A 26,785-nucleotide genomic window follows, 5' to 3' on the forward strand; every position below is an offset into this window, starting at 1 on the left:
GGGCTCTGAGCAACCTGATCTAGTTGAAGATGTCCCTGCCCATGGCAGGGGGGTTGGACTAAAAGGACCTTTAGAGGTCCCTTCCAACCCAAACTATTTATGATTTAATAAAAAACAAGACATTTAAGCATTTTTTTTGTCCAAAATTTGAAAAGAACACTTAAGTTTGGTCCTGTTGCTGACATGGTTCCAGAAGGAAAGAGATATTAGTTTGCCTCTTGACAATACTCGGAAAAACAACCAAACAAAAAGCCAACAGCAGATAGCTTGTTTTCCTTTCTAGTCTCTAATCTTTTGTTCCTCTGGTACCTTGAGCAATCCAACAACGGATACATTACTAATGGATGAGATATACAAAACTTGAGAGTGCACACAGCATTGTGTGCACATTAACGATCATAATGATAAAAACCATAATGGAATATTGTACTAATAGCCACAACTGGCAAAATAATACGATAGGAAATTGTAGCGTTGATGCCTTATCAGCAGAGGAGTGGCAGTCTGCTCTATTCAATCCGTGCACAGCTCTGCCAGAGAGCAAAAGGAAACAGTGTCCCCATTCTATCTTTCTGAATAGCAATGTTGTGTTATTGTATAAGTGTTGGGAAGAGACAATCCTTCATGAGATCTTTACCACAGCACTTTCATGGTTATGAGGAGTGAAGACTTGCAGACAGAAATATTACAGGATTGAGAAATCTGCACATTGATCTAAATTCTGCCTACATACCAGTAGTGCTGCACTCGAAAGATCTCTTTAATATATACTCACGCTGTCTCAGCTTGCTGCTATTTAGACAGAAGGGCTACAGCTAGGAGCAAGAGCTGCAGCAAAAATAGTTTTCACACTTGTAATGGACATACCTTTTTCTTTTTTGCTCATATCACTGCAGAGGCCATCAGTTACCTCAGATCATTTATTTAAAAGCAAGAAGCCAGAACAAAATTATACATTGGTCCATCAAGAACAAAAACAGAGACAGTCAAATATTTCTCCAATTGTATTTCAACTTATCCTAGTATAATGTACTGGATCTACTGTACATAGACCTCATCCAATGTCTTGAGTCAAAAGTGGTTTTTTTCCCCCCCCCCGTTAGTTTTCAATAACTTTAATTCGGCTGTTTACAAAACACAGTTCATATTGAGGACTGCAATGAGGATTTCCAGAAACACCAAGCTTCTAGAAATCATCACTGGAGGAACACCAGTGGAAGAATCAGTGCACAGTTGTCACACCCTTCCTTAACCATTGCCAGTGGGCTGAACAGTCTTGTCTGACTCATTACGGGACTATTTTCTTAGGGAATTTATTAACCTGCAGGCTGTCCACAAGGTAGAGATGGAGGCCTTGGGTTTCAGTCATGCTGAATTCCTTGGCTGTAACAGGTTGACAGCTATTGCCTCGTGCAATTATTAGGATTGATTCTTATTTCTTCCCCAACCACCATCAATGAAAGCAAGGGTAATATTATTTCCTATTAATTCACAGGAAAACTTTAAGGTAAATAATTTTTTCCAGGGCACTCAAACATCACTGTAGTGAAGCTCATACAAATAGCAAACAAGAGGCAGACAAGGTATGCTGGTTCGCTTAAACAGGACAAAGCTGAATGAACTATTCAAGACAATCAAATACAAGTGGTAAAAATGGACTGATGATTCCACCTGAATAGAGTTTGACACAAGAATCCAATGTCACCACAGTAAGTTTACTTATGCCAGGTCCTAAGAACAGGTTATCGGCAAAGGTTACATCTTTAATATCTGTAACAGGTTACATCTTTCGAAACAGCAGAAAGAGTCAGTAACCATATTCTACCAAGAAGAAATGGAAGATCAGTGATGGCAGCAAAAGTCAGAAGGAACAAGGTGGAGAGGAAAAGACGTATCTGGTAACCCAGCCTTTCTGCTGCCACTTAGATGTTACTGAAAAATGAAATGAAAATGTCCTCCGCGTCCAGGCAACAGGGAGAGACAAAATTCAGCTGTAAATACTAGAACTATCCATTGTGCAGTAGAGAACAGTTTTCACAAAGCCTATCATTCTGTTTTTCATGAAGCCTATTATTTTATATACTTTTGCATGCTTGAGCAGACACTCCTTTCAAAGTGTGTAATGAAGCAATACTTATTTTTTAATTGGACAAGCACAGCGTTTGCAACAGACTGTACCTGTTTACCTGCCTGTGTACTAACTTTCTCTTTTCCCATGGAACATCAGCATTGAAGTTGGTTGCGACAACTTGGAGTTTTTAGAATATTACATGTATTAGAAACCAAGCTGTTTGCATTGCTTCTTTTTTGCTGTTTTCAGGAAGCAACAAAAAGGAGCTGTCTGGTCTGTTGGTAACCCCCTATAGCTTCTCAATGACCATCAGAAAAAATTCTGTTATTTAAAAAATGGTAATATTTCCATGAAGAAATCAAAACATAGAAAAGACTACTTAAAAAAAATCCTTGCTCTTCAACATTAAACACCACCTCCCCCAAGAAAAACCCAGAAAATAACTTTGTTAAAAAGGACTTTCAAATTAAAAATCACCTGATTCCACATCTGAACCTATTATTTCTCAACAGTTTATGACACAGTGTTAAAGTCTTCGAGCATGTATCCCAGAAGTTATATTCTTACTGATGTTACTGTAATTTTTCCACTGCTGATCCATCGTTAAAGGCTGTTTTGTGTACCTGAACCCACTGCAAAATTGATTTGGAATGAAAATGTTAGATCCTTTGAGAAGGAAAACTACTACTACTTTTGTTTCTCTGTTTGTAAGCTAGCAATACCAATTTATGTGATGTTGATCTTTGCTACATACTACACTTAGGTTCACCAAATAGTGTTTTATACTTAACTGACAAGATTCTTGTTATTCTAGGCACACATATGTGCAATATGGTAATGAAAACCTGTTATGTGATTGTAATTATGATAGAGTGAAATTAGAATCTACAGTATATTAAATACTTTTCTAGTTACAAGTGTGTGCATGGCTCTGTTCCAGAAAGACTTGGGGCTAAAGTTAAAAACAAAAACAAAAAACAACCAACAAAAACCCAAATCCAAGCCACTGATAGATAAAAGGGAAAGTGTGGATAACCTTGCTAAGGAGCTAACTGTATACAGTAATATATGGAAGCGCTGAGTAAAAACTTTTTTTTTTTTAAACAGGAAAACAGAAAAGTTTACTTGCTAGCATTTATGTCAAGTACACAGCAACAGTATTTATTTCCACTGCAGCATCAATACTTCAGCATGAAACCCACTCAGCAGAAACACACATGATTTCTGCAGTTAAAATTGTGCATTGTTTTTTATGCCTAATAAAAAAGCAAACTCACCAGGGTACAGAAGATGCATTGGCATTGTGCTATTGTTGTCATCTGCTCCACGGGATATTCACCAAGGCAGAGCTTGCAGGACACTAATGGGTCAAGTACCAAGTCCCAGGTAGGCCTATATCTTGCTGTAGTCATTGCAGAGCAGTCTGAAAAACAGCACAAAAGTAAAGATACTCCGTCATTTCCTTATATTGATACTCAGTACATTTCTGCCACTGAAAATCTCATTGTCAGCTGCTGCCTGTTAGCTATTTGTGACAAAAAACTATAAACAGCAATGGCTAATTTGACAGTGTCAGCACTTAGAGTAGGCTATACATCCACTGCCTTATAGAACATGCATATAGTAAGCAGAAGGGAAAAACCCACGTAATACACTGACAAAATATGAGAGCAATCAGGAAGTATCCTTAGGTCACAGACTTCTGTCTGACATTATACATGCAAAAATCTCATTCCCAATTCCTGCCATTTTCACTAGTTACAAGCTTGCTTTCACCAACATTGACTACCCATCACTTAAAATACGTTCCTTATCACTTAAAATACATTCCCTAACCCCCAGAACTCAGCTGCCCAGGCGAGACTCACAAGGTCTTTCATGAACCAAACACCTATTATGCCCCTTTTCCAGCCTGATGATATTGCAACTCAGAGCCAGATATTTTTGTTCCTAAGAGCATGACAGATCAATCAGTTTGCTAAGTTAATTTTAGAAATAACAACGAATACTCTGAGTACGCTCAGAGTTTTAGCCTGTATTTTTCTCCCAACCCTTGCTATGTGCCAAGAGCACAACTTTGTTGTAGCAACAACCAACTGAGGCAAATAAGAAAACAAAATGAGCTATAAAAAGAGGCTATAATACCTATATATCACCCTCAAGACAGCAATAGGATAGGGCCATGCAGAGCATCTTTATCCTAGGCTTCAGGGCACAGATGGAGAGTTGTCAAATGACTAACCAGAAAGAAAATAATCCTACACATAACAAATGTATTCCCACAAACAGGAAAGCTAATTTACAAGTTACACACATGGGGAAAAAAAAAAAACTAAAAAAAACCACACACTCCCCCAAACATCTAGGGTAATTTATGTAGTATATCCAACCTTAACACCATATTTACTAGTATTGTTTTGTCACTGTGATACTGACCTTCCAAGTGTGGGAAATTCATGTCCCGAGGCTGCTGGGAGGTCCACATTATCTCATCTCCCTCCTTCTAAAAATTAGCTGGTTCCTTACCTTCCCCACACAGGCAGTTATGCTACTCCAACTATGATTACAGCTTTTTTTTATTGGCACTTGCAGCAACTGCTTACATCTAAGTCATATTATCTGTGAACTTCCTAAGACCTCCAGAACTGCAACAAATGACTTTTATGCTTATTAGACTATGCTTAGGCAGATGTTCAAGCGAAATATGCTTTTTGCCCCCAAACAAATCGCATGGAGAGTTCAAAGAAGTGTTTGTGAAGTCTGAGTCTTTGATATTCAATTCATCATGGACGTGACTCCACCAAAGTCTCTAAATTCTCTGAAACAAAGTTAAGATTTTACGTTAGCCCTCCGTTCAGTCTAACTCATTAGAAGATGCCCTTTAAAAAGTACATAAAGGACACCGAAAGAGCAGAGCCCAATAATACTTATTTCTAGTGCAGCCATCAGAGAGGAGAGGGGAAGAGAAGAAAGATTAGACAACCCCATTGCCAGGGATGCTCTGGATCACTTCCTCCAAAAACCCACACACAGACTCCACACTGTTTCAAAGGAAATAGATGAAATAGTCCTGCAGAATGGCACACGTGGAACACCTCCATGTTCCAAAATAAGACTTCTGCTGTGCAGTCTTTTCTGAGACTTAAACATGAAAGTCTGACATGGTGATACGAATGAAAACCCAGGAGTTCTAAGGCTATGAGACTGCTTCTTTACTGTCAATTGTCACTACTTTTTCACCTAACAAAATATTAGCAAAAACAATTTTCTTCTTCCAAACTTCGGTTTATCTGACATTTGCAGACAGACTCATGAAGTATTTGAGAAGCAGTGATCAAACACACCTGAACTAACTCGTTTGCTATTAGTTTGACTTGCTTGTCCTGCCCAGTTTATTGCACATCTGTTGCTTATGGCAGCAAGCAAATGAAACTAGCAGATGAACAATGAAGAGAGATAAATTTAAGTTAAGGATGCACTTGCATACGTCAGGCAGACCAAAATCCTAGCAAGTTTTACGGCGAAGATGTAAAATCTGATACAATTCAGACTAAAAGCTTGCCACATATATTGATACAACTCAATCCAGACAAAGAAGTAGTTTATATATATTCAATGTGGGTCAATAAGCTCAATATTAACCTTTTGAGCTCCAAGGCTTACTTGTTCCCTGATCCCCAGGACTTTCAACAGAGGCTTACTGGTATCACTGTGGTAATCCCTCTTTTGCAGCACAACTATACTGCAGTAACACCTCACTAGGAAATATTTCTCCTCTTTGTCTTCTCCTGCAAAGCAAAAGTGAATTAAAGTGAAACTTCTTTCAAGCTGGCATCTAGCAGGCCAGCAGAAATTGGCTGCCCAATACAGCTGGCGTGTAATCCATAATGAGTTAAGCCATGGTGATAACAGAAAGCAAAACCTGAATGCAGCTTCAAATCGCAGCAGAGCCATTTCTGTTCACCCCTCCTTGCCAAACACCTTCTGCTGAGACAGTAATATGTGCAGCAGAGGCTGGTTGCCTCGATTCATAGGGGCACATTAAAAAAAATACTTAGTTGACTTCTAAAGGCCTCTATCCCACACTGCCAAAGAAAACAAGTTCCAAGTCACCAAATTAGTCTTATATTTATTATTTGTACTCTATTTGAAAACATGACATAGAAAAAGTACAAGATAGCATTGTATCACTTTATACCTTTCACCTTAGCCTACTGCAGCATTATATGCACACACAATCATTACAACCTCAATTACACACTAAATCTATGCTAAAATAGTCTTTAGTTTTAATAATGAAATCTTACATTCACTTGCATGGGAATAAGTATCTGTTGTTGCTGGTGGCATTAAAGCAAGGATCAAGAAATATGCCACCTCGCCTTGGAAAACGCATACAGAAAGCTATTACCTCCCAGTGGAACATCTTGCTGGGTATCCCTGTAAAGGTACACAGGGAATGGAGCTTTCCAAAGCACAGACTAGATCTTGCTTCATGATCACCTGGCACACTGTTGCAGCTAAATAATAAGCTTCTGTGTTTATATCATGATGCTTAAGAAACCTTTCAAAAAAAAAAACCAAACAAAAAAAAACAAACTTGCAAGAGAACAGCAAAGAAAAAAACACATTCTGTCAAAATTGGATTAAAACTCCTACTGTTCCATAGCTGTGGTCTCTTATGGCTTCAGATTGTATTCTCATGCTTTCTAGTGATGTGCAATACTTCACGGAGAATGTAAAGTAACAGTAAGAAGAAAGAAGGCAACTGAAAGGAACTTCAGGGAAACAAAATATTGAAAGTTATGTACTGGTGTGCCCTCATGCTGAAGACCACCAGTAACAGCACCAGCCAGTAGAAAATTTTGCCTGTGGTGTGGCTATCTGCTAGGAGGCTCCAAGAAATACAGCTAGCAAAGGTACAGAACTACAGTTCAAACCACTTACTGAACAGATCTTAGCCCAATAAATATTTAGTTCATTAGAGATTTAGTGTTGACTACCAAACTGAGTACAAACATCAATACTTCACAGGCCCTGATAACAGATGCGCCAAATCAGACTTAGAAATGCAGAAAACCAGGAGAGAAGTCGGTCATCAGTTCAGATTCCAAACTCTACTGCAGTCAAGGTCAGTCTTATTTACATATTTTTGCAGACTGTGGTCCATATCTGGTAATACTGAATTTGTAATAGATATGGTAATGCAGCCCACCATTTTCTAGGACAGCATCCCAAAGCAAGCTGGGAGTAGGAAGCATAGGAAATAGCTTTAGTAATAGTTTGTTCAGAGCGGTCTTTTCATAAATAATCAACAACCTAACGACTATTTAATTCTGCAACCATGTGCATGTCCACACAAAAAAGGAACCACTGCATAAAGACACAGAAGTGACTGAAGTCTTGTTGCTGTAACAACATGTTAATATATTTAAAACACGACTGTTATGCATTCTGGGAGATGGGTATGGAGGGGGAAGAATCTTTCATTATTTCTGCACAACAATTAATGAATTAAGTGAATACAATCTGGATTTCTGAACAGTAATCCCTTAGTTTTTAGTCCACCTACACAGACTACATTTTCAAGTGAGAACAAATGGCTGACTTGATCTCTGGTAAGTCAAGAATAGAACAATTCTTTCTTTCCAGGCTTCAAGAAGTTGCAGAAAACAGTGAAACAGAAAGGACGTGAAAAAGCCTGTGAAAAACTCTGTGAAAGCAGGAAATAATGCAACTTTCTTCCGTGCAAGTCATTCAAGAAATTATAAAACACAATATGATTTTTCTCATTGCACTGTAGTCAAGTATTTCACAGCACTGTACAGTCAAACTGCAACTGCATCAAGTTAACACTTCACGGATATATGACCGGCTATGTGAGAAAAAAGTGACTAGAAAATATGGTTGAATGAAATAGTCATACACAGCACGCTTTAACTGGTGGGTCTTTTTCACCAAGCAAGACCCAAAATAGAGCTTTCAACAGAATCGAAAATTTAAGCTTTAGATCGGGGATGGGTTTAGTTTCTGAATAAAGGGCTTCAGTCCCCTCTCCTACCAGACAACTAGTTACTCATGTACACTTAAAGTCATCTGCCTTAAGGAGTTATCTTAATCTGAATTTACTAACATGATGGAAAACAGCTCTTTTAGAAGACAAAGGAAGGGATTTAAATGGGGTTTAAAATTGGTTCTCATTCCTGTTGTCCCTCTTTGATTTCATCTAGTAGCCTGGATTATTTTAACTAGAGTTATTTTGACAAACACATCTGCTATAGTACAGGTTTTTTTATATATTTATATATATAAATATAGACATATAATCCAGGCTACACTTCTTCCTAAATAAAGTCAAACACATCTGTCATAGTACAGTTTTATATATGAATTTATATATAAAGTATATTTATATATTATATACATTTAATATTTATAAATACATTAAAATATAAATCTATAAAAGTTTCTCCAGATATTTTACTTATGTGGAGAAAAAATGCACATTTCTGAAGTGGAGTCATCTGCAGAAAGGCTATTACACCACACGCTGTAACTGGCACTACCTGCCACATCTATTAAGTGACTACTTTGACTCTGTGACCTAAACAATTCCGAGCTTTCCTATGTAGCCACAGCTGTAGCTCAATGTATGCGATCCAACAGCTATCTCCAAGACCCCCAAATCAGCAGGGACTAGCTTACATGATTGAGATTGGTGGCTGAGAGTGTTCAGTGGCAGTCCTGCAACTCAGATTATTTGTTACCCCTTCGTCAGAATTTGAGCTTGATGCCATTTTCCCTGTTCCTAGGCTTTTTCAGGGATCGTCAGTAGGATTCGTATTTCCCTAGCAATATAAAGAAACCTCTATGACATAATTGACCAATTAGCAAGTATTTTTTGTTGGTGTTGCCAGTTTTTATTATGTAACTGTACCATAAACTGATAAGGCCATTTAAAAGTCCCTCTGTACAACAAATTGATGAATAAATTCACCCTCTAGGTAGATTTTATGGTTATGAAAGTTGGCAGGCAGACTTAGTGTCTCTCACTTACCAATCCCAGTTAGTTACTGGTGTCTATCACTGCATTAACTGTCTGTCTCCAAGTCTTCATCCTCATAGAACTGCTTGGGAGTTAAAGTAGAATAATTCTCTCTGCTAGATGTGAGGCAAACTAACACACAGAAGACCGGATTTACGTAGATGTTTAGAAATGACTAGCTTACAGAGGCTTGGTGCCTTCCTTCCTTAGGTTCTTAAATCCTGCCAAACGCCTACCTAACTCTTAAGGCTCACTCATAAATCTGATCCACAATCAACTGCTCAAGTCCAGCAGATATCAGTCATCCTTTGAATTCCAGACAACCCCAACCAGTAAAGCCATGTTCTGTCTTCCAGCAGTATAACAGGCTGCTGTTTTCAGGCATAACTTTTCAACACATAAGAAACTTCAGCTTGTACAGAATACTGCAGAAAGTCATGTCAACACATAGTCTACCATGAACTCTTCAGACTAGGCCTTTAAGTCCTTACACCGGCTAACCATCAACTCCAAGCTCACCATCTCTGTTCTTATCTTCAAGCTATTCCAGGGCCCAAGCCCAGAAGAGATAAAAGACCATGTAAAAGCTTAGAGCGCTGTCAGCAACTTCAATCTCGTGGCCAATATAGCATGTGGGAAACAGTCTCTTTCTTCACTCGAAACTGAATTATTCCAGGGGCTTCGGTCCACCCCATGAATAGCCACTATGTTTCTATGCCTTACCTTCCTGACTGATACAAAACTTATTTTAAATATATGTACATATCTAATATAATCGCACATGTATATATAAAGATACATACATGTATAAAGATTACATTCAAACACTCTAATGCCCAAGAAAAAAAAAAGAAAGAACAGCTGGTTTCTCACTACTAAAAAGTACCTGAACAATAGCATCAAGAGTGCAAAAAAAGCCTACCGGACCACCTCTGGGACAAGTCACTGAGTTAAGGGAAGTTAAAAAAAGTTGTCTTTGCTAAACACCTAGCTAACAATTTTTCTTGTTTCTTATCCTGAGAAATTAGAGTATCATATAAGGCAAAAAAAAAGAAAATTTACACAGCTTGGTTTGATTATATCACAGACCATGAAAGATTTTAAATATCAGAAAAGTAATGGACAGCTTCTAGATCTATGGATGTATATGACGATGTTCCCTATCAAATGCATGGGTGGATAGAAAGGAAAAGCTGTTATGGAAACAGACACAGAAAAACAGATTTTTTTAAAGCTCCAACTTCTAAAGAACACTACAAATAGACATGCCACAAGCTCATCTTCTGTCCATGCAGAAGTACCTCAGAGGGCCTAGAAAAGCCTAGACACCATAGCACTGGTGTATCACCTGGATCTGAAACTGGCATGAATGCAACACATTTTGGTCTGGAGAAAATGATCCTGCCCATCTCATTTGCTTGCTTTAAGAGTCATGAACCCATTAAATCCTCATTTCATGTATCCCCCAAAAATATAGCCGCTGAATAATATGACAGAGCCAAAGACTCTTCTGACCTTGCATTTTCCTGTGTTTGTCACCTGCTCTGGTGCCACGGTGGTTTCTCAAAGCACTGCCAAACAGCAGCAACCTGAAATAAACTGGGTGTGGCTGTTATTCAGACCCCATAGGCAGGGGTGAAAACATTTCAAAGAAAAAAAAAAATCACTTCACTCCACATGAAAGAAATTGCGGTCAGGCAGAAGGGACAGAACTGGAAGATTCAAATGTATGGAGAAAAAACTCTGTAATTTAATAAAGAGAAAAGAGGGGTGAGAAGGAAGACAGAGAACACAGGAGAGAGGGGAGAAGTGAGGAGAAAATAGGGGAAAAAGATCATCTTCCTGGCTGTTCCCAGAAGTAGTGTATTCTGTTGGACAGAGTACAAGTGAAGTGGAATTCCACTGCATGATGCCCCAAACATTCAATATCCCCAAGAGGTGACATGAATAAAGGAACAGATGTGGTAATATTAAGGAACATTGCACAAAATTCATTTGTCTAATCTACGTTTGCTATCCAAGAGATTATGTGAGTCCTGGAGCAGCAGAGCACCTCAGGCGAGAGCTGGGAAGTCTTGCACCATCCTGTCTCCCCACAGTGGAGTCCCAGACGCTTAACACACCTCAGGGCACTCCCAGCAGCCAGAAAGACAAGGCCTCAAGATAATTTGAAACAGCTATGCCAAGATGATATGCATTTTAAAAGCGTCCTCCTCCACACTGAGCTGGAAAATTCAAGCCCAAATCGTACTGGAGAAAAGCCTAGACACTGTAGTACAGGTGTATCACCTGGATCTGAAACTGGCATGAATGCAACACATTCTGGTCTGGAGAGAATGAGCCTGCTCATCTCATTTGTTTGCTTTAAGAGTCATGAACTCATTAGATCCTCATTAAAAAATCCCATGAACTTCAATGCAATGAACCAGTGCCTTTGAATACTAGGGCCAAGACCAAGGTACCATCTATGAATTATTGTGGCAAACACTAAGCCCATGCAAAAGCGTGGAAGACCACGGGTCAAATCATTAACAGTTGAAACGTTTAAGCTCTGTAAGTATCTTAGAGACAGAAAAATCAGCTGCACACAGAATCTAGGAAATCTAGGTCGCATCCAGAGGGTAGTGGTGAACAGCTCAATGTCCAGATGGAGGTCGGTGGCGAGTGGCGTCCTGCAGGGGCCCGTATTGGGACCAGTACTGTTTAATATCTTCATCAATGACACAGACAGTGGGATCGAGTGCACCCTCAGCAAGTTTGCAGATGACACCAAGCTGAGTGGTGCGGTCGACATGCCAGAGGGATGGGATGCCATCCAGAGGGACCTGGACAAGCTGGAGAAGTGGGCCCGTGTGAACCTCATGAGGTTCAACAAGGCCAAGTGCAAGGTCCTGCACCTGGGTCGGGGCAACCCCCAGCATCAATACAGGCTGGGGGATGAAGGGATTGAGAGCAGCCCTGCCAAGAAGGACTTGGGGGTACCGGTGGATGAAAAGCTGGACAGGAGCCAGCAATGTGCGCTCACAGATCAAAAGAAGCGTGGCCAGCAGGTCGAGGGAGGTGATTCTGCCCCTCTACTCTGCTCTCGTGAGACCCCTCCTGGAGTACTGCGTCCAGCTCTGGAGCCCTCAGCATAAGAAAGACACGGACCTGTTGGAGCAGGTCCAGAGGAGGGCCACAAAAATGATCAGGGGGGTGGAACACCTCTCCTGTGAAGAAAGTCTGAGAGAGTTGGGGTTGTTCAGCCCAGAGAAGAGAAGGCTTTGGGGAGACCTTATTGCAGCCTATCAGTACTGAAAGGGGGCTTATAAGAAAGATGGGGACAAGCTTTTTAGCAGGGCCTGTTGTGACAGGAGAAGGGGGAATGGCTTTAAACTAAAGGGGGGTAGATTGAGACTAGGTATAAGGAAGAAATTTTTTATGCTGAGGGTGGTGAAACACTGGCACAGGTTGCCCCGAGAGGTGGTGGATGCCCCATCCCTGGAAACATTCAAGGTCAGGTTGGATGGGGCTCTGAGCAACCTGATCTAGTTGAAGATGTCCCTGCTTGTTGCAGGGGGGTTGGACTAGATGACCTTTAGAGGTCCCTTCCAACCCAAACTATTCTATGATTCTATGAAATAAGGAAGATTTTCTCCATGAAGAGTGACTCTACACTCCATTGTTCCTCTTCTCCCCAGGTTTCAACAAACCAGAGCCAAGACTACACAATTGAAATAGTAGTGAGACTCTGAGATCAAGTACAGATTAAAACAACTTATTAGCATCATGACTAAAGGAACAAGAATTCAGGAAAAAGCCAAACCTCCCCTCTCCACTGACAGTTGAATACAACAAAAGCAGTATAATCTTTCTTGAAAGGAATTGTGATATGAATAAACATTTCAGTAGATGCCAGCAACAACCAGGAGACTTTCAGAGTGAAAGAGCAACATCCTGTTGACTTCACTTTTTTGGTTATCAGAAGACAAAATCAGTAACAGTCAAACTCATTTCCCTGGCTGAATGTTTTCAGATTTGCTTCTACTGGAAAACAACTGATGGTTACTAAGTTTTCAGATTTACAGAGTATTCTGCACCTTGTAGCCACCACCTTTGTTAACAGAATTCATACTCAAAACCATGGGTACACTAAGGGCTATGCAGCTAGTGTTCATCAGCCAAGGCAGGCAGCTCAGAACACAGTTAAGTCCTACTCCACATTAACATGACTAAGGAGATACTTTCGAGTTTTCCAGCTACGAGCTCCCATTATAGTTATGGGCTATAGGTGCCTCTACTTTAGGGTGTGCTTACTGTTTTGGCAGTTCTGCTGGCCATACCAACTAGAGCTCTACTACTGGCTACAGGTAACCCAGTAGCCACCTGCATTTAATACCTTAAATTTCCACCCATAGGCCTTGCCCTCTTGCTGGTCTTAACTCTCCCACAATGAAAGGATCCCAGGGTGAATCGATCAGACATCTGTAAGAGGTCTTAAAGTGAGATAAGATGAAGCCAACCTAAAAGAGATTGGTCTTCACCAAAGCCAGTTGTAACCTAAGCATGCAACTCGCAGCTGCAACAACCCCCGAACACTGTCTAGCAGTGATAAGTCACTCATGACTGAATCATTTTCTAGCTTGTGAAGGCAACAGTAATAACAAGGGCACAGACAACTCCACTGCTCTCTAGGGTGACATCTTATTTTATTATTTTCCAGAAACTCATAAACCAACCAGTCAAAAACAACTGCTTTGCTATGCCTTTCCTCCCATCCCTAACATTCCCACGTCTTTATTTTTTTCTTCCCCACCTCTTTCCCCCTCCACCCCTTTCCTTGCTTCCTCCTATTCTTTCCCTCCTCTCTGCTTACAAGGAACTGATGAATTAGTGCACTCTGAGCTGTCTCCACACTAGCAATAAATCAGCAAGGAGCGGTTTGAAACTTTAACATACCACAAGGTTTTTCCTTCTCCACAGTTGACTCTCTCAGAAAAGTAAGAGCTATGTTTACACAAAACCCAAGTAACACCAAGCTTGAGTTGGGTTGAGTGTTTTTTCTTTGTTGGGGGGAAGGGAAGGGAAAAGCCTTGGAAGCTTAAAGCTAGAAACCACATTTAAAGCTGTGTGAAATTACTGAGAAAATGCAAATATGAACAACGGGAGTGGCGCCCTAGTTCTGACTGAGACACTTGGAGAGTCCAGCTTAGCAATTCTCTCATTTCCACCAGTCAAAATTGTCTTTTTCCTTGCAACTGTGGCAAAACGCATGCTTGGTACACTGCCCAGTGCTGCACTTCCATAGCACTTAACAAGTCTCAGATGAAGGAACAAAGTACATGGGATTGAAAAAGCCCACTGCAAACCCTCTTGCTGTCTTGTATACTAACAGTGGAGCTCAGGTTTTAACAAAGCTCACAGCCTAGCTGTAAGATAACACATACACAAGTACCATCCCTTCATATACTATACTTGAACCACAAAGCAGATATGCCGGTAGCTGAAAATAGCAGTCAGAATGGGGTGAAGTCTGGTTAACTTACCCACAGCTCTCTTTGCTCCTGTGACTCAACAGCCACCACAAAATTCCAGGCACATATCTGTAAGAGACAGCATTTTTCACAGCTCCCAGTGTGGACAGCGAGTTTCCAGTCTCATGCCCCAGATCTGCCCCTCAGAGATTAACATGAAGTTCTCCCTTGTTCTGAAGAATTATCTTTCACTAGTAATATTAAGAGGGAGAAGGACCAACAGAGCACATATAGTCTATAGGACTAGGAAGAAAATATTGCTGAAGTACAAAAGAGAAAGACTCTTCATAGAAAGAATAAAACTTCATAGAAATTGTTTGTGCAGATTACAACCATCTAGAAAATTACTTTTACCTTTTCCAAAACCATGCCTAAAAAAGTTGGACGCCTTCACTGCAGAAGTAACAGTTTCCATCATACCATATCTCACTATGCATCAGCTATGACCCAGAACTGCCCCTCTAGTCTTCAGAGGACAGAAAAGTACGGTGTATTGGAATTAGATGCCATGGTATACAAACGCAACCACCAAGTTGGTGTGACACACAAGACTAAGCATAAGGAGGAACCTAGGATGGGATTCAGGCTACCTAAGATAGTCACCCTATTGTTGGTGCCTAAAGTAGCAGATTTTCTAAGATAACTGCCTACATTACCTACTCAATGAGAGGAAGGAAAGTGATTTTGAAGGCCTTCAGAGGGAGATTGCATGTCTAGTAACAGGCACCACAGCCAAAGGAAAAAAAAACCCAAACAAAAAAACACACCACATCTTTCTGGAAGAGTTCCGTCTCCTGACAATAAATCCAATGGCTTGGGCTGTGCAATTGGCTGAATTATAGATCAGTAAGATTCCACACCCCTCCCCCAGGGTTTGAGAGAGAAAACTCTGATACAGCCTGCTCGGTACATCCTGCAAACAGAATCTAGCCTGATCAACAGTACTAGCTACTCACTGTTTCTCTTAATAGTAGTACCAAATTTAAAAATGAGGAGAGGGGAAAAGATTTGAGAATTCCTGCATCTCTCACCAAATAGTCGACCCTTCATATCATCTGATGCTTCACACGATAAAAAACTACACCTATCAGTTAGGACATTTTACAACAAACTTCTGGCCTGACAAATTTGATAACTCTGGATTCAGATCTCACTCTGTGCACTGTTCAAATCCAATCAATCATTTCCCTGCATCCTCCTAAAAGTTCTATTTTCTTTGGGTTTTTATCTCCTTTCCTATACATAATGCTGTTGCTCTAATGTCCTCCTGCTTGAAGCAGCCTGCCCTCTTCCCATCACATCTGCATCACAATCCAGTTCTTCAGTCTCACCTCCACTGCACAGTATCCAAGGCAAGATAGCCCAGGTCACCCAAACAGGAGAGGTCAGGGTGTTCTACTAGGAGACTGGCAAGTTTTCCTCTTCTCTCTGGGAGAGGAGCAGTTTGCCTTTTTTAAGCAGTGTTACAAAATTTAATTATATTATGGCCTATGTTAATATCTCAGCCATGCTAGCTTGGTGAATGAAGTGTTGTTTGTTCCCAAGTTTCCTTTCACACACATTACAGAATTACATGTTCCAACTACGTTTCTCCAAGTCATGCCCCAATGTGACATTCAACCAGCACATGCCTGGGCACAGACCTGTCACTCACATGGGCTAGGGAACTTACAGACAGATTCTTATTATGTCATAACACTTTGACTAGGGGCAGACATTTAATTTGGTCTGGTTTCTTCCTACCTCCTTATTGATGGTTCAGTCAAGTCATTCAGCACAGGCCTTGGAAGACCTTCAACAAACACAATCAAGAGAAAGTTCTTATGTCAGTGTGAACCATTAAGATTGCACACACCAAAAAAAAGGCTGACCTAGTGATTAGAATATCACCTGAGTTATAAGAAGCTACTGATAACCTCTTCTGCCTCAAACTTACTGCATAACTGAGCAGCTCACACAGTTTAGTTGTGCCTCAGACACATCAGCTGGTATCTACCACATCACATAGGCTGGTGGGTGGGTGAGCAGTGCATTAGCTGCCTGAGTGCATGTTTTCCTTCGCTTCTCCCTCTGCAGAGCGAGAATCAGCATTTGCTGATAATGTATTGGCCTCAACATCAGCCCAAGCTCTAATCCTTCACAGTAATATTACTGTTGCACAGTAATGCTTCCTGCTCTGTTGGTGTTGTTTTTCCCCCTCCCCACATTTAACAACATTTCCAGTATAACACATGTACCTGTTTACTGCAGAAAGCAGAAGCACTGTAGTACCCCATCTGCCTGTGGCAGAGACTGTGCATAACGCCTCTGCAACAACAAAGGCAGAAAGACGGAAACCAAAGGTTGAAGCACTCGGGCATGTAGAGACAGCAGAAAGTGTAAGGGAGAGAAAGGAAAGAGCGCAGGTTCACCACAGTGGAAACACTCCCTTCAGGGCTCCCCACATTACAGTTGTCTAGATAACAAGTACTGATAAGTTACAGACCTTTGATTTAGGGAACACATGCAGAGGAATGCTATTGGGATTTTCTCCATACCGCTTTGTACACTTGAGAACAGCTCTTAAAAAAAAAAATCAATAGGTGTTGGGCCTTGGTTTATTACTTTTAGTTTCCATTTAGTTTCCCCCCCCTCTTACTCATTGATTAATTTAGTAAATTAAGCTGCTTTTAGAGCTTGAATTATAGTTTTTCTTTCCTCATTTATAACTAATTCTTAAGAACAAACTACTGGCAGTTCTACATCTGTAAATGACTTTCCCTGCCAACTAATTCATTTAGTAAGGACAATATGGAGCTGATTAGGACTCTTTGTTTTTTTAACCTTTAATACTACGGAAGAGACTTGACTTTTGAGTTACCCAAACAGAACAGTTGTTGAAAGTTAAAGGAAAATATCAACTCAGTATAGAATAAGCTATCAAAAAATAATTTAAATAAAGCTTTTCTAACATGATATCAGCATAGTTGATTTGAATTGCAATAAAAAGATAAAATGAATTAAAAAAGCATGTTGCCTTACATGTCACTGCATTGTTAGAAAGAAAACTGAAGGTACATAAGTCAGTCCCTTACACCTTCTACATACCCACGTAATTCATCCTGCTAAAGAGGGAACACCTCAGGTAACAATGAAGCAATGCAAAAACACCCAGCGTGATCAGAGTACTTGACTTCACTATACATTTGATATGTATAGTGAAAGTGACAGCCTACTTACAAGATAGGAATCGTCTGCTAACATTTTGCATTGCCTCTTAGCACTCCTAGACCATATTAACCCCTTCCCTTAGTTAACACACATTGCAACAGGAACTCAGTTCTGATGTGTTGGGTGTATCCCACGCTGCATATTCATAGGAGCAGTTTTGGTTTGTGGCTCTGTGCAAGCCACCTGCATTCTGCTCGATCCGTAACTCCTACCTGCTCGTGAGTGTGAGCAGGAAGGATACTGAAACAGAGCCCTCGCCGCACGCTTCTTATGGGTCACAGCGCTGACCTGCTTACTAGCAGAGAGCACGCTGGGCGTGATAGATAGAAAACACACACTTATTCTTCACAGTTTCCCAGCAGAGAGATCTGGCATGCAGCATAAAGTGAGGGAAATTTGCATAGACTTATTCTGGCAAGGATGAAAACATTTCTAGGGCAGCTTAAGTTTATAAACCCCTAGAATGATGAGCACAAAGAAGAGCTTTAAAAAACAAAACAGTCAAACGAAGAGTTTTCTTCAGTGAGCCTTGATGGTTTTTAAAGGAAGTTAACATTACCAGAATTAAGTCATTTTACTTCCTAAAGAAGGAAACAAAATAAAGCAGCAACACTTACATTTAAAGGATAGATATACACAACATATTCCCTAAGCTACTTCATAAAATGAGCTCCTTCCACAAGTCCAAGTGATCAGTCCATTATCTGAAAGGTGACTAAAGTTTGTCCCACAAAAACAATACCCAGGAAACAGCTAATAGCTCTTTGAAGACATGCTTCTGCCTATGTAAAACATCTACGTCAAGCCTCTCACCTTGGACATCAGTTATGTCTGACGCTGTATGTCTGATGTCAAGCTTTCAGAAGCTTGACAGATGCTCAGACGGTTGCTCTGCACTGTCACAGCCAGCTTATTAACAGAAATCAAACAAACTACCTTAAACACTAGGTCAGGTCTTGCTCCATACTGTAAGATACCCAGAATAGGGTCAGTATCACCCTCAGGCTGCAACCTCTTCTGTGGGAGAGAAATTGTACTTTCTTTTATGTTTGCATAGTGCATGCTGCAGTGGACCACAGGTGTCAGAAGTTAACGTCAACGCAAACAAAGTTGTAAAAATTCAACTAACTTTAATATCCTTGGTACTAAATTCTCTGCCTCAGAAAAATGGATAAGCAGCTGAATTTAGTGGACAACCATTTTCTGTAGACCCACTTGGGTGTCAGGAAGTATCTTTGCAAGAATATTTGTCTGAGCAGTTCTGACTCCTGTAGTTTCCTCCCTTTTTGTATGCAGCCTGAAAAAGCAGAAGCAATCACGTCAACCATTTAACATTATTTCAATGTTAAAAAATAAAGCAGAAAAGCCTTAGTAAAACAAAATTTTACTGGAAAAAAGTTATTATTAAAAAGGCTGAATTTAAAATGGCAGTTAAAGATATTCTACACCTTCCAGAGGCCGCGTGTTGAACATTTTAAATAGTAGGAATCTTTCCAAGCTCAACTCGTGCTTTCCCAAACCAAACAAGACATAAACCGCAGAAGCCTGCCCTCTTTTTCAGCTTCTGTGAAGATCACAGACGAGGTCGTTCATTATGGTCCCAGCCAAGTAACATGGTACACACACACACACCACCCACCCAGCTCTTGAGACATACCCCCCTATTTAAAGGGAATCAACTGTACCAAAAAAGATTAATTTCTTAGTAAGTTCTGTAATTGTTACTTTTTCCTATTTACTTTAATGGTCACTATCGTGTTTTATGTTAAGGATACTGTGAAAGAGCAGCCACAGTGGTCTGACATACCAGATTAAAATAGAGACATTTGGAAAGGAATTGCTCCAGAGGTTCTAAACTAAACAACATAGATTGCAACCCACTGCTTAAAATTAGCTTTTGTGGTTTGTTTTTAGATATTCCTAGTAACAAACTCAATCTGATTGCTTTCTCTTGGTTGACTTTATTGCACCTAGCAATCTAGGAGGCCAAAAATAGAAATTTCATTTAAAATATGGCTATTAATGTTCCTAAAGATAGTCTATTACATGAGTAAGCTGTGTCACAGGCCTGAAGTCATTCTCTAGATTTTTTTTTTTTGTCAAAGGAAAATAAGTGCTTGGTTAGGAGTTAAGAGCTCTACATGCTTTTAGGATGAAATAGTTTGTCAATATTAAAACTAGACAGGAAGAAAACTTTCAGAGGGAAGGAACTGAACCCTGGAACATCTTTGAATTCCTGTTCCATATTTAATGAAAAGAACCCCCTGCCAAAGAACAAGTGTTTAACCATCAAAGGTATCCCACATTTCTTTTCTGAAATCCTTGGTTAACCTACATTGTCTACTAATACAGTATTTTGCCCTAGTTAATTTGCAAAGGCAGCCTTTTAGCTTCTTTCCAGCAGGAAACCAATTAATAGATTCAAGAGCAAAGCAGTGCTACTTTAAAAAACAAACAAAAGGGAGGAGCACAGTAGCTGGCTGCTGCTTCTCCAAGAGTTGGAACAAGTCATTTGTTTAAGAATTGGAGACCCAAGGGCAGTGCATTTCCTTTACATGGGTCAGCACAAATGGGAGCAAGAGCATCGCAACTTGAACAAAGGTGCTTGGTGGGCTTCAGATCTCATTTAGGTGGGAAAGGCCAGAGCAGTGCAGGAAGACCCCACAATGCAACAGAAGATGGGAAATTCAGGGTTTCTTTCATCCATACCAAACTCTGTTCTAAAGGGAGGTTTTTGCACCAGACATACTGCACCAGCTATAAGCCAAGGCAATGCTACGTAGGCTTTAAGCCTCTGAAGTCTAATAGCTGAAGTCACACAGTTGAGTTAGTGGGGCGTTCGGGAATATGACTGACAAAGCAACTAGGTCAGTAACTTCCGGCACATTTGTAGCCTATCCATACTTTAAAAGAACAAAAACCCCAAACCCCACTAATGAAGGTCTAGAGAAGACAGTGAAAATGAGAAGGACATGCAGACCAGGAAGCATCCAAATACAAGATTTAAAAACATATAAAGCATAAGCTGACCACATGGGGCTTCTAATTATGTGGTTGTTAGCAAATGAATAAAAGTAAGTAACCATTTGTAAAAATGCCTGATAGAGATGACAAAAAAAAAAATCAGTAGAAAAAAATAATCACAAAGCAATATAAAAGGAACCAATTATGGTCACAGAAAAATAGCACTAGAGCGAGAATTCAGGCTGCTGGGAAGAGACCTCTTCCCCCAGGTGCTGGTCAGCAATACAGGCTCTTGCACTTGGGCACAACATTTCAATACTGAGTGACAAACTGGACTTAACTGCTAAGCATAGGTTTAAATCAACTGAGCTGGATTGAGGAGGATGCACCAATACCTGCTAGCGACCTGAAATAACCAGGAGGCTTGGGTTCCTGCAACACCAGCAGTAGTCAGAGACTTAACAGATGGAAAAAAGCAGGCAGAGTGGTATGTAGTGCATAAGGCAATATAATTATCCTGTGTCACAGACAGTTTGTACTCTCCTGCCTTCTCTACTAATACTCGAAATGAAGTGTTTTCTTCTGGGGAGATTGGCTTTGTGTTTTGGTTAAAGAAAGCGTGGTTGAAAAGTGGGTGTTGTGCTTGGAACAGCAAGCAGTGAGGTTTGAGAGGGCTCCAAGTTCCTGGAGAAGTTCCTTCCACAGCCCCCAAGAAAACTACTTTGCTTGCGCAGCTCAGCTCATGCCTGTGACAGACCAGCCACCCAACCTGCTTCTTCCTCAGCCTTGGGCTTTAGTCTTTACAGAAATGGGAACCAGCACCTCAAAATTATGACAGAGACATTAAAAGGACTACTGATTAACATGTCAATCAGCCTTTTACCATGGTGGCAAAGGAAAGGGATGAAGCTGACAGGTCCCCTCTCTGAGATGCAGAGCTCTTTGGCAACTTCCTTCCCACTGGCAGTTCTTATCCTGCAGGATGGTTTCAAGCCTGGAAGTATTTAAAAGACGGGTAGATGAGGTGCTTAGGGACATGGTTTAGTGGGCATGGTGGTGTTGGGTTGACGGTTGGACTCGATGATCTTGGAGGTCTCTTCCAACCTTAATGATTCTATGATTCTAAGCCAACCTGCAAGTTTTATAGGAAAGTGAAACTGGACTGGGACATGCAGAAAGTGAGCCAGAATTAAAGAAAAAAGAAGGAAGAGCTTAACTTCTAGCTATTGGCAATCGGAGGAAGATTCAGTGGTACTGAGATGACAGCAAACGTGGAAAGACCTATTGATCCCTCTTGGGATCAATATACTAACACGAGAATCAAAAACTGATCAGAGATAAAATTAGAGGCCCCATTGTACCATCTGAATCTACGAAGGGGCAAGAAAATTCCTCAAGTACTGCTGTAATTACTTCGTGTAAGTTGCATTCAAAAAAAGTAGAAAAAGTGGAAGTTCTGCTTGTGAAAGCTCAGGAACAGACTTTGTTATGCAGCAACGAGACCCTTTTGCACAAGACATATGATTGCTACAAGGACTGGTATGCAGTGGTTGCCTAACTCTTCCCTATGAAGGTCAAAATACAAAACAGCAGACAAGTATCTTGACTTGTGCCTCCTTTGTAGATTGCCAGTACATTCCAGCACATTTAAGTACTGGAATCCTACTGCTTTTCCCTGTTGCTTTGTGCATCTGCAGTAGTCAGTGTCCTCTACTCCCTTCACACTCCACTGACTCTTCCAACCCCTTCTTAACAGAAAAGTGGCCAGTTACACAGATACCTGGAACAAACTATTCAGAAAGCCAATTTCACATATACCCAGAATCTGTTCAAAAGTGAACATTTGCAGCCAGATTTCAGTTCTACAGACTGCAAAAGGAGGGAAGATATAACTCCAATTTAGTTTTTGGCATATGGTATAACCCCAAAACCTCTTATTCAATCTGAACTTACTAGAAACTAATACTAGGTTTAAAAACAAAAAAACCCCACAAAATGGCAACAAAAAAATAAAAGAGAAAAACCCTCCGGTATTTGAAATATAACCCGAGAAATGCAACCTACAGCTATTTCTTTCAATAGGATGCTAAGTTCTTCTGTAGTAATAGTGAGACATTCAGAACTAAGGATTAAAAACCTCTAAGACTGAAAAGCCCTTGCCTGGTTAAAACCACTCCATGTTGCTCTGCACAAGCCACAGACCCATACATATAAACAACCAGGCAAACAAAGGAATGCAGATGGCTCTAGAATGAACTGATATAAATTACTTTAAAAATTTTGCTTACTAAAAAAGTCATCTCCCACCTTCAAACTTTTCTTTGCTATTGGGGAAGATTTTTTTGTGGACTAAAGCCAATGAATAGGTTTAATTTTACATTCTGTTTCATGAACTATAATTAAAAACAAACTTTACTTTGTGGCTGTCACCACAGCATGAGTTTGTCACCTCTGCAGTGCAGTTCTTGTCACAGGCTGAAAAAACACTACTTGACTTTTGTAGGCAGATTATATTTATATCTTTAATAAATTTCATTTTAGCTATCAAAGTTTTCTATGTTGGACTGAGCCAAGCTGTGCCTTTGGCTACTGCTACAAGACATAACATTAATAATAATAATAATAATAATAGTGCAAATCATGAATGTGTCACTGGAGCTAGATCATCCACACTGCACACTTGTTACTAAATTATGGTACACTGACTCAGTTATAGAGGTCTCAGCTGCCATTAGGGTCACCGGCAGCTACTTGGAAAACATTATCTTTATTTTGGCTTTGCTTCAGATATTTTGATCCCTTCCTTCCACAACAAAATGAAACATTATAACTATTTTAAGGTTATAAACAATGAGATAGAAATAAACAACTCCATAAGAAAGCCCAACAATTTCAAGCCAACACTAGATCATTAGAGAAGAATTTTGCCTTTTACTGGCAAACTCTGACTTTCCCCATCTGCCCTTCTCTCCCTACTAACAAGCAGGAGCAAGCTATGTCTATGAAAGCATCTCTAAAGATGATGAGATGCACAAGCTTTTCTCTAGATCCTTAGGAAAGATCAATGAGTTCTGCCACCATGTTCACTGTCACACTGACAGGAGCGGTGGGCTCCTTGCCTGCTAGATGAGGAAAACCAGAGGGCAACACTCCTCTGCCTTGTGTTAATAGTCTGAACTATGTATGGTATGTTTTTGTTCGTTACACAAATACCTCATGATCATCCGTATGCCACAAATATTTTCCAATACAGAGCTCTGCCAGGATATGCTCCATTTCAGTAATCCTTCAGAGCCATTTCAGTGAAATAGGGTTGGCGGGCAGCAGAAAGATTAAAAAACTCAAGGCACATTTCAGCTATGTATGTGCAGAATATGTCAGAGCTGCTCTCACACTGATCACAGAAGTCCACAAAAGATCGTAGAAGCCCACAGTTGTTTCACGTTTGCCAGAACAATGACACTAAAATGAGGTTTCTACTTCTTTAAGAAAAAGAAAAAAGAAAGACCAGCTCTGCGTGCTTTTCCAGAGACTGGACACAGGTCCTGAGGGTACTTTACGCACACTTTTCCCCTTGTATTGTAGAAAAGGGGATATGGTGCCTGGAGAGGTTTGAGGATCTTTAGAAACACCTCAGCAGAAAACTAAATAAACAGGGAGTGGAGAACAAGCTGCACGGCTGGTAAGAAGATGGTAGGGAACGGGTGCAGAGGCAGACCGCTATGCCTGAAGGCATGGGACTCTCCGGGAGAGGGATGGAGAGCTGATCTCAGGGATGGAGGCTAATGGACCTTGGCTTATTTAGCTTCGCACATGGAGATCAAGAAGAGATATAGTCACTCCCTGAATACACGATGCAGGGTGACATGCATCACACAACGGGAGAGGAATTATTTAAGCTAAAAAGACATCACTGACTACAAGGACAGACATGTATAAACTTGTATTGTCCATTTATTATAGAAACTTTCTTCAAGTTTTTAAGTATCAGAGATGCATTATATGTTTCTATTACAGCTTTCCAGAAGTACGGGGAGCAGAAATACTGATCACTTGTAAACTGAAAGTTTATGAAGGGAATTATACTATCTACAGCCCAAACTGTGAGAGACCCAAGAAATCCTTTCCACTTCTCTGTATTTAAATTTTAAATCAACTAGTTAAAATATAAAGAAAGCAATGAAGCTGTAGAATTGTGGTTCGAACCTCAACTTGCTTTTTAAGCAAGGGATATGGAAAATATCAGACATTTTGGGTTTAAATTAAATTTAATCTCTCTTCCTTTTTTCCCTGTTTTGTTTTTCTGCTAGTAAAAAAGATTGACAAAAAAGATTTTTTTCACTTAGTACTAAAAAAGTGAGCAGAAAAAAAAAAACAGATTAAAAATATTTTAACAAGCTTTACAATTAAACAGTACTTCTTTACACTAAGAGATGTTACTCAAGCTGTGCATACAGCTTGTTACAGTAAAACCTCAATACTTAAATTCAAGCCAATGAGGGCATGATTATGTTTTCTTCACAAGAGGTTTTTCCTGTGATCAGAAAAAGTCAAGCAAGAACATCTTTACACTTTGATAATTAAGCCAAGAACATGAGTTTTAAAGGAAAGGAGAAAAAAAAAAATAAAATCTGCCAGTCTGTAATTATATTACTTTTCAATACTATTTCCAGAAGATGCATGCATGTGAAAGTGGCATTGCTTGGGGAAATGGAAAGCTATCAACAGCAAATCATGAGCTCAGGCAAATGAAGACTCTAAAAATGTCATTATTTCTGCATATAGCCATGTATTAGAGTAAGCATAATGCAGCACTTCCAGCTCTAGTGATATTTACAGGATGATCTTTTCCAAACTGCAAACAAAGAAATGGACAGACTTTAATTATTTAAACAGAATTTTTACTGCCTTCTAGAAGACAAGAAGATAAATATGTACTACTTTTTTTTTGATTGACTGGAAATGCATTTATCAAATATATCAACAATTTGCTATGGAGTACGTATAGATCTGTAGCCATCTCAAAAAAGAAGTCACTTTTTTATTATCTCACTTCCTTATTTGGAGTATGGATTTACTGCTGTTTAAAATTGAAAATGTAGTATTGTGGGATATTAAACTATTAAACCAAGGACTATATATGAAAGCACAACAAGCTCTATTACAGAGATATAAAGATACATAGAGACAAGATAGAAAGATACATTTTTATAGAGATATAAAAATAAAAGACTATTATTATAATAATATAAAAATAATTTTAGGTAGTACCGTAAAACTGTGCTTTGAAGACAGTTATCGAACTGCACCAAAACAAGTCTTTCTCTCTGCACCTTGGACTTTGCTAGGAAGTTAACTAGAATGCAGATTTTGTTGTTTTCCTACATTTAACTGTTAAATGAACCAACCCTTTTCATTCCAGAGCTCCATAATTAAAAGCAAACTTTGACAAATTCCCTCCTCTGTAATATTTTGGGCTATGTGGTTTTGATTTTTAGGGGGCAACACAACAGCAATTCCAAAAACTATAAACCCCATCTCTCAGGCACCTTCCCCACCCTCCCCTCACCCCCTGCCCCAGCTCCTGTTGGCATAAGAGTCCTATGAAAGAGTGGCTGCATTGGAACCTGCATCTGTCTGTGCCCAAGCCAAGTGTTGTCAAGACAGTCAATGCAAACGCCTACCACAACAATCTCTCCTTTGTCAGTCACAGGGATCCCATGAGAAAGCACCAACCAGTCTAGGAATTTGGCTCAAGGTAGCGTTAGACAAGCCTGAAAAACAAAAAATAAAGGTCAGACTTTAATTAGATTGACTGTATAAAACCGGAACTAACTCTGTCAATGAGTTTTTAAAATTGTGTGGTGGCACAGGTGGTCTTAGTGCAGAAAGACAAAATTCACCTCTTAACCCTTTCTACTCTCTGCCCTTACTGGCTCAGTTTGTACTTATCAGCTGGGGAAGACTAATTCCATCACACAA

The 26,785-nt window shown here is 39.9% G+C and overlaps 1 protein-coding gene across 1 annotated transcript in view; it reads right to left on the minus strand.

The window, feature by feature from the left end:
* RNF144A (ring finger protein 144A) overlaps positions 1 to 26,562 on the minus strand; it is a 54,152-nt gene extending 27,590 nt beyond the window's left edge. The window contains exons 1-2 of the mRNA XM_009332501.1: positions 26,488 to 26,562; positions 3,349 to 3,494 (exon numbers count right to left, since the gene is read on the minus strand). Coding sequence (XP_009330776.1) covers positions 3,349 to 3,483 — 135 coding nt within the window. The 5' untranslated portion in view covers positions 3,484 to 3,494; positions 26,488 to 26,562. The remainder of the gene's footprint in view (positions 1 to 3,348; positions 3,495 to 26,487) is intronic.
* Positions 26,563 to 26,785: the final 223 nt, after the last annotated feature.

Source organism: Pygoscelis adeliae, unplaced genomic scaffold (assembly GCF_000699105.1).
Source record: "Pygoscelis adeliae isolate BGI_AS28 unplaced genomic scaffold, ASM69910v1 Scaffold168, whole genome shotgun sequence".
In the NCBI taxonomy this organism is placed as follows: domain Eukaryota; kingdom Metazoa; phylum Chordata; class Aves; order Sphenisciformes; family Spheniscidae; genus Pygoscelis; species Pygoscelis adeliae.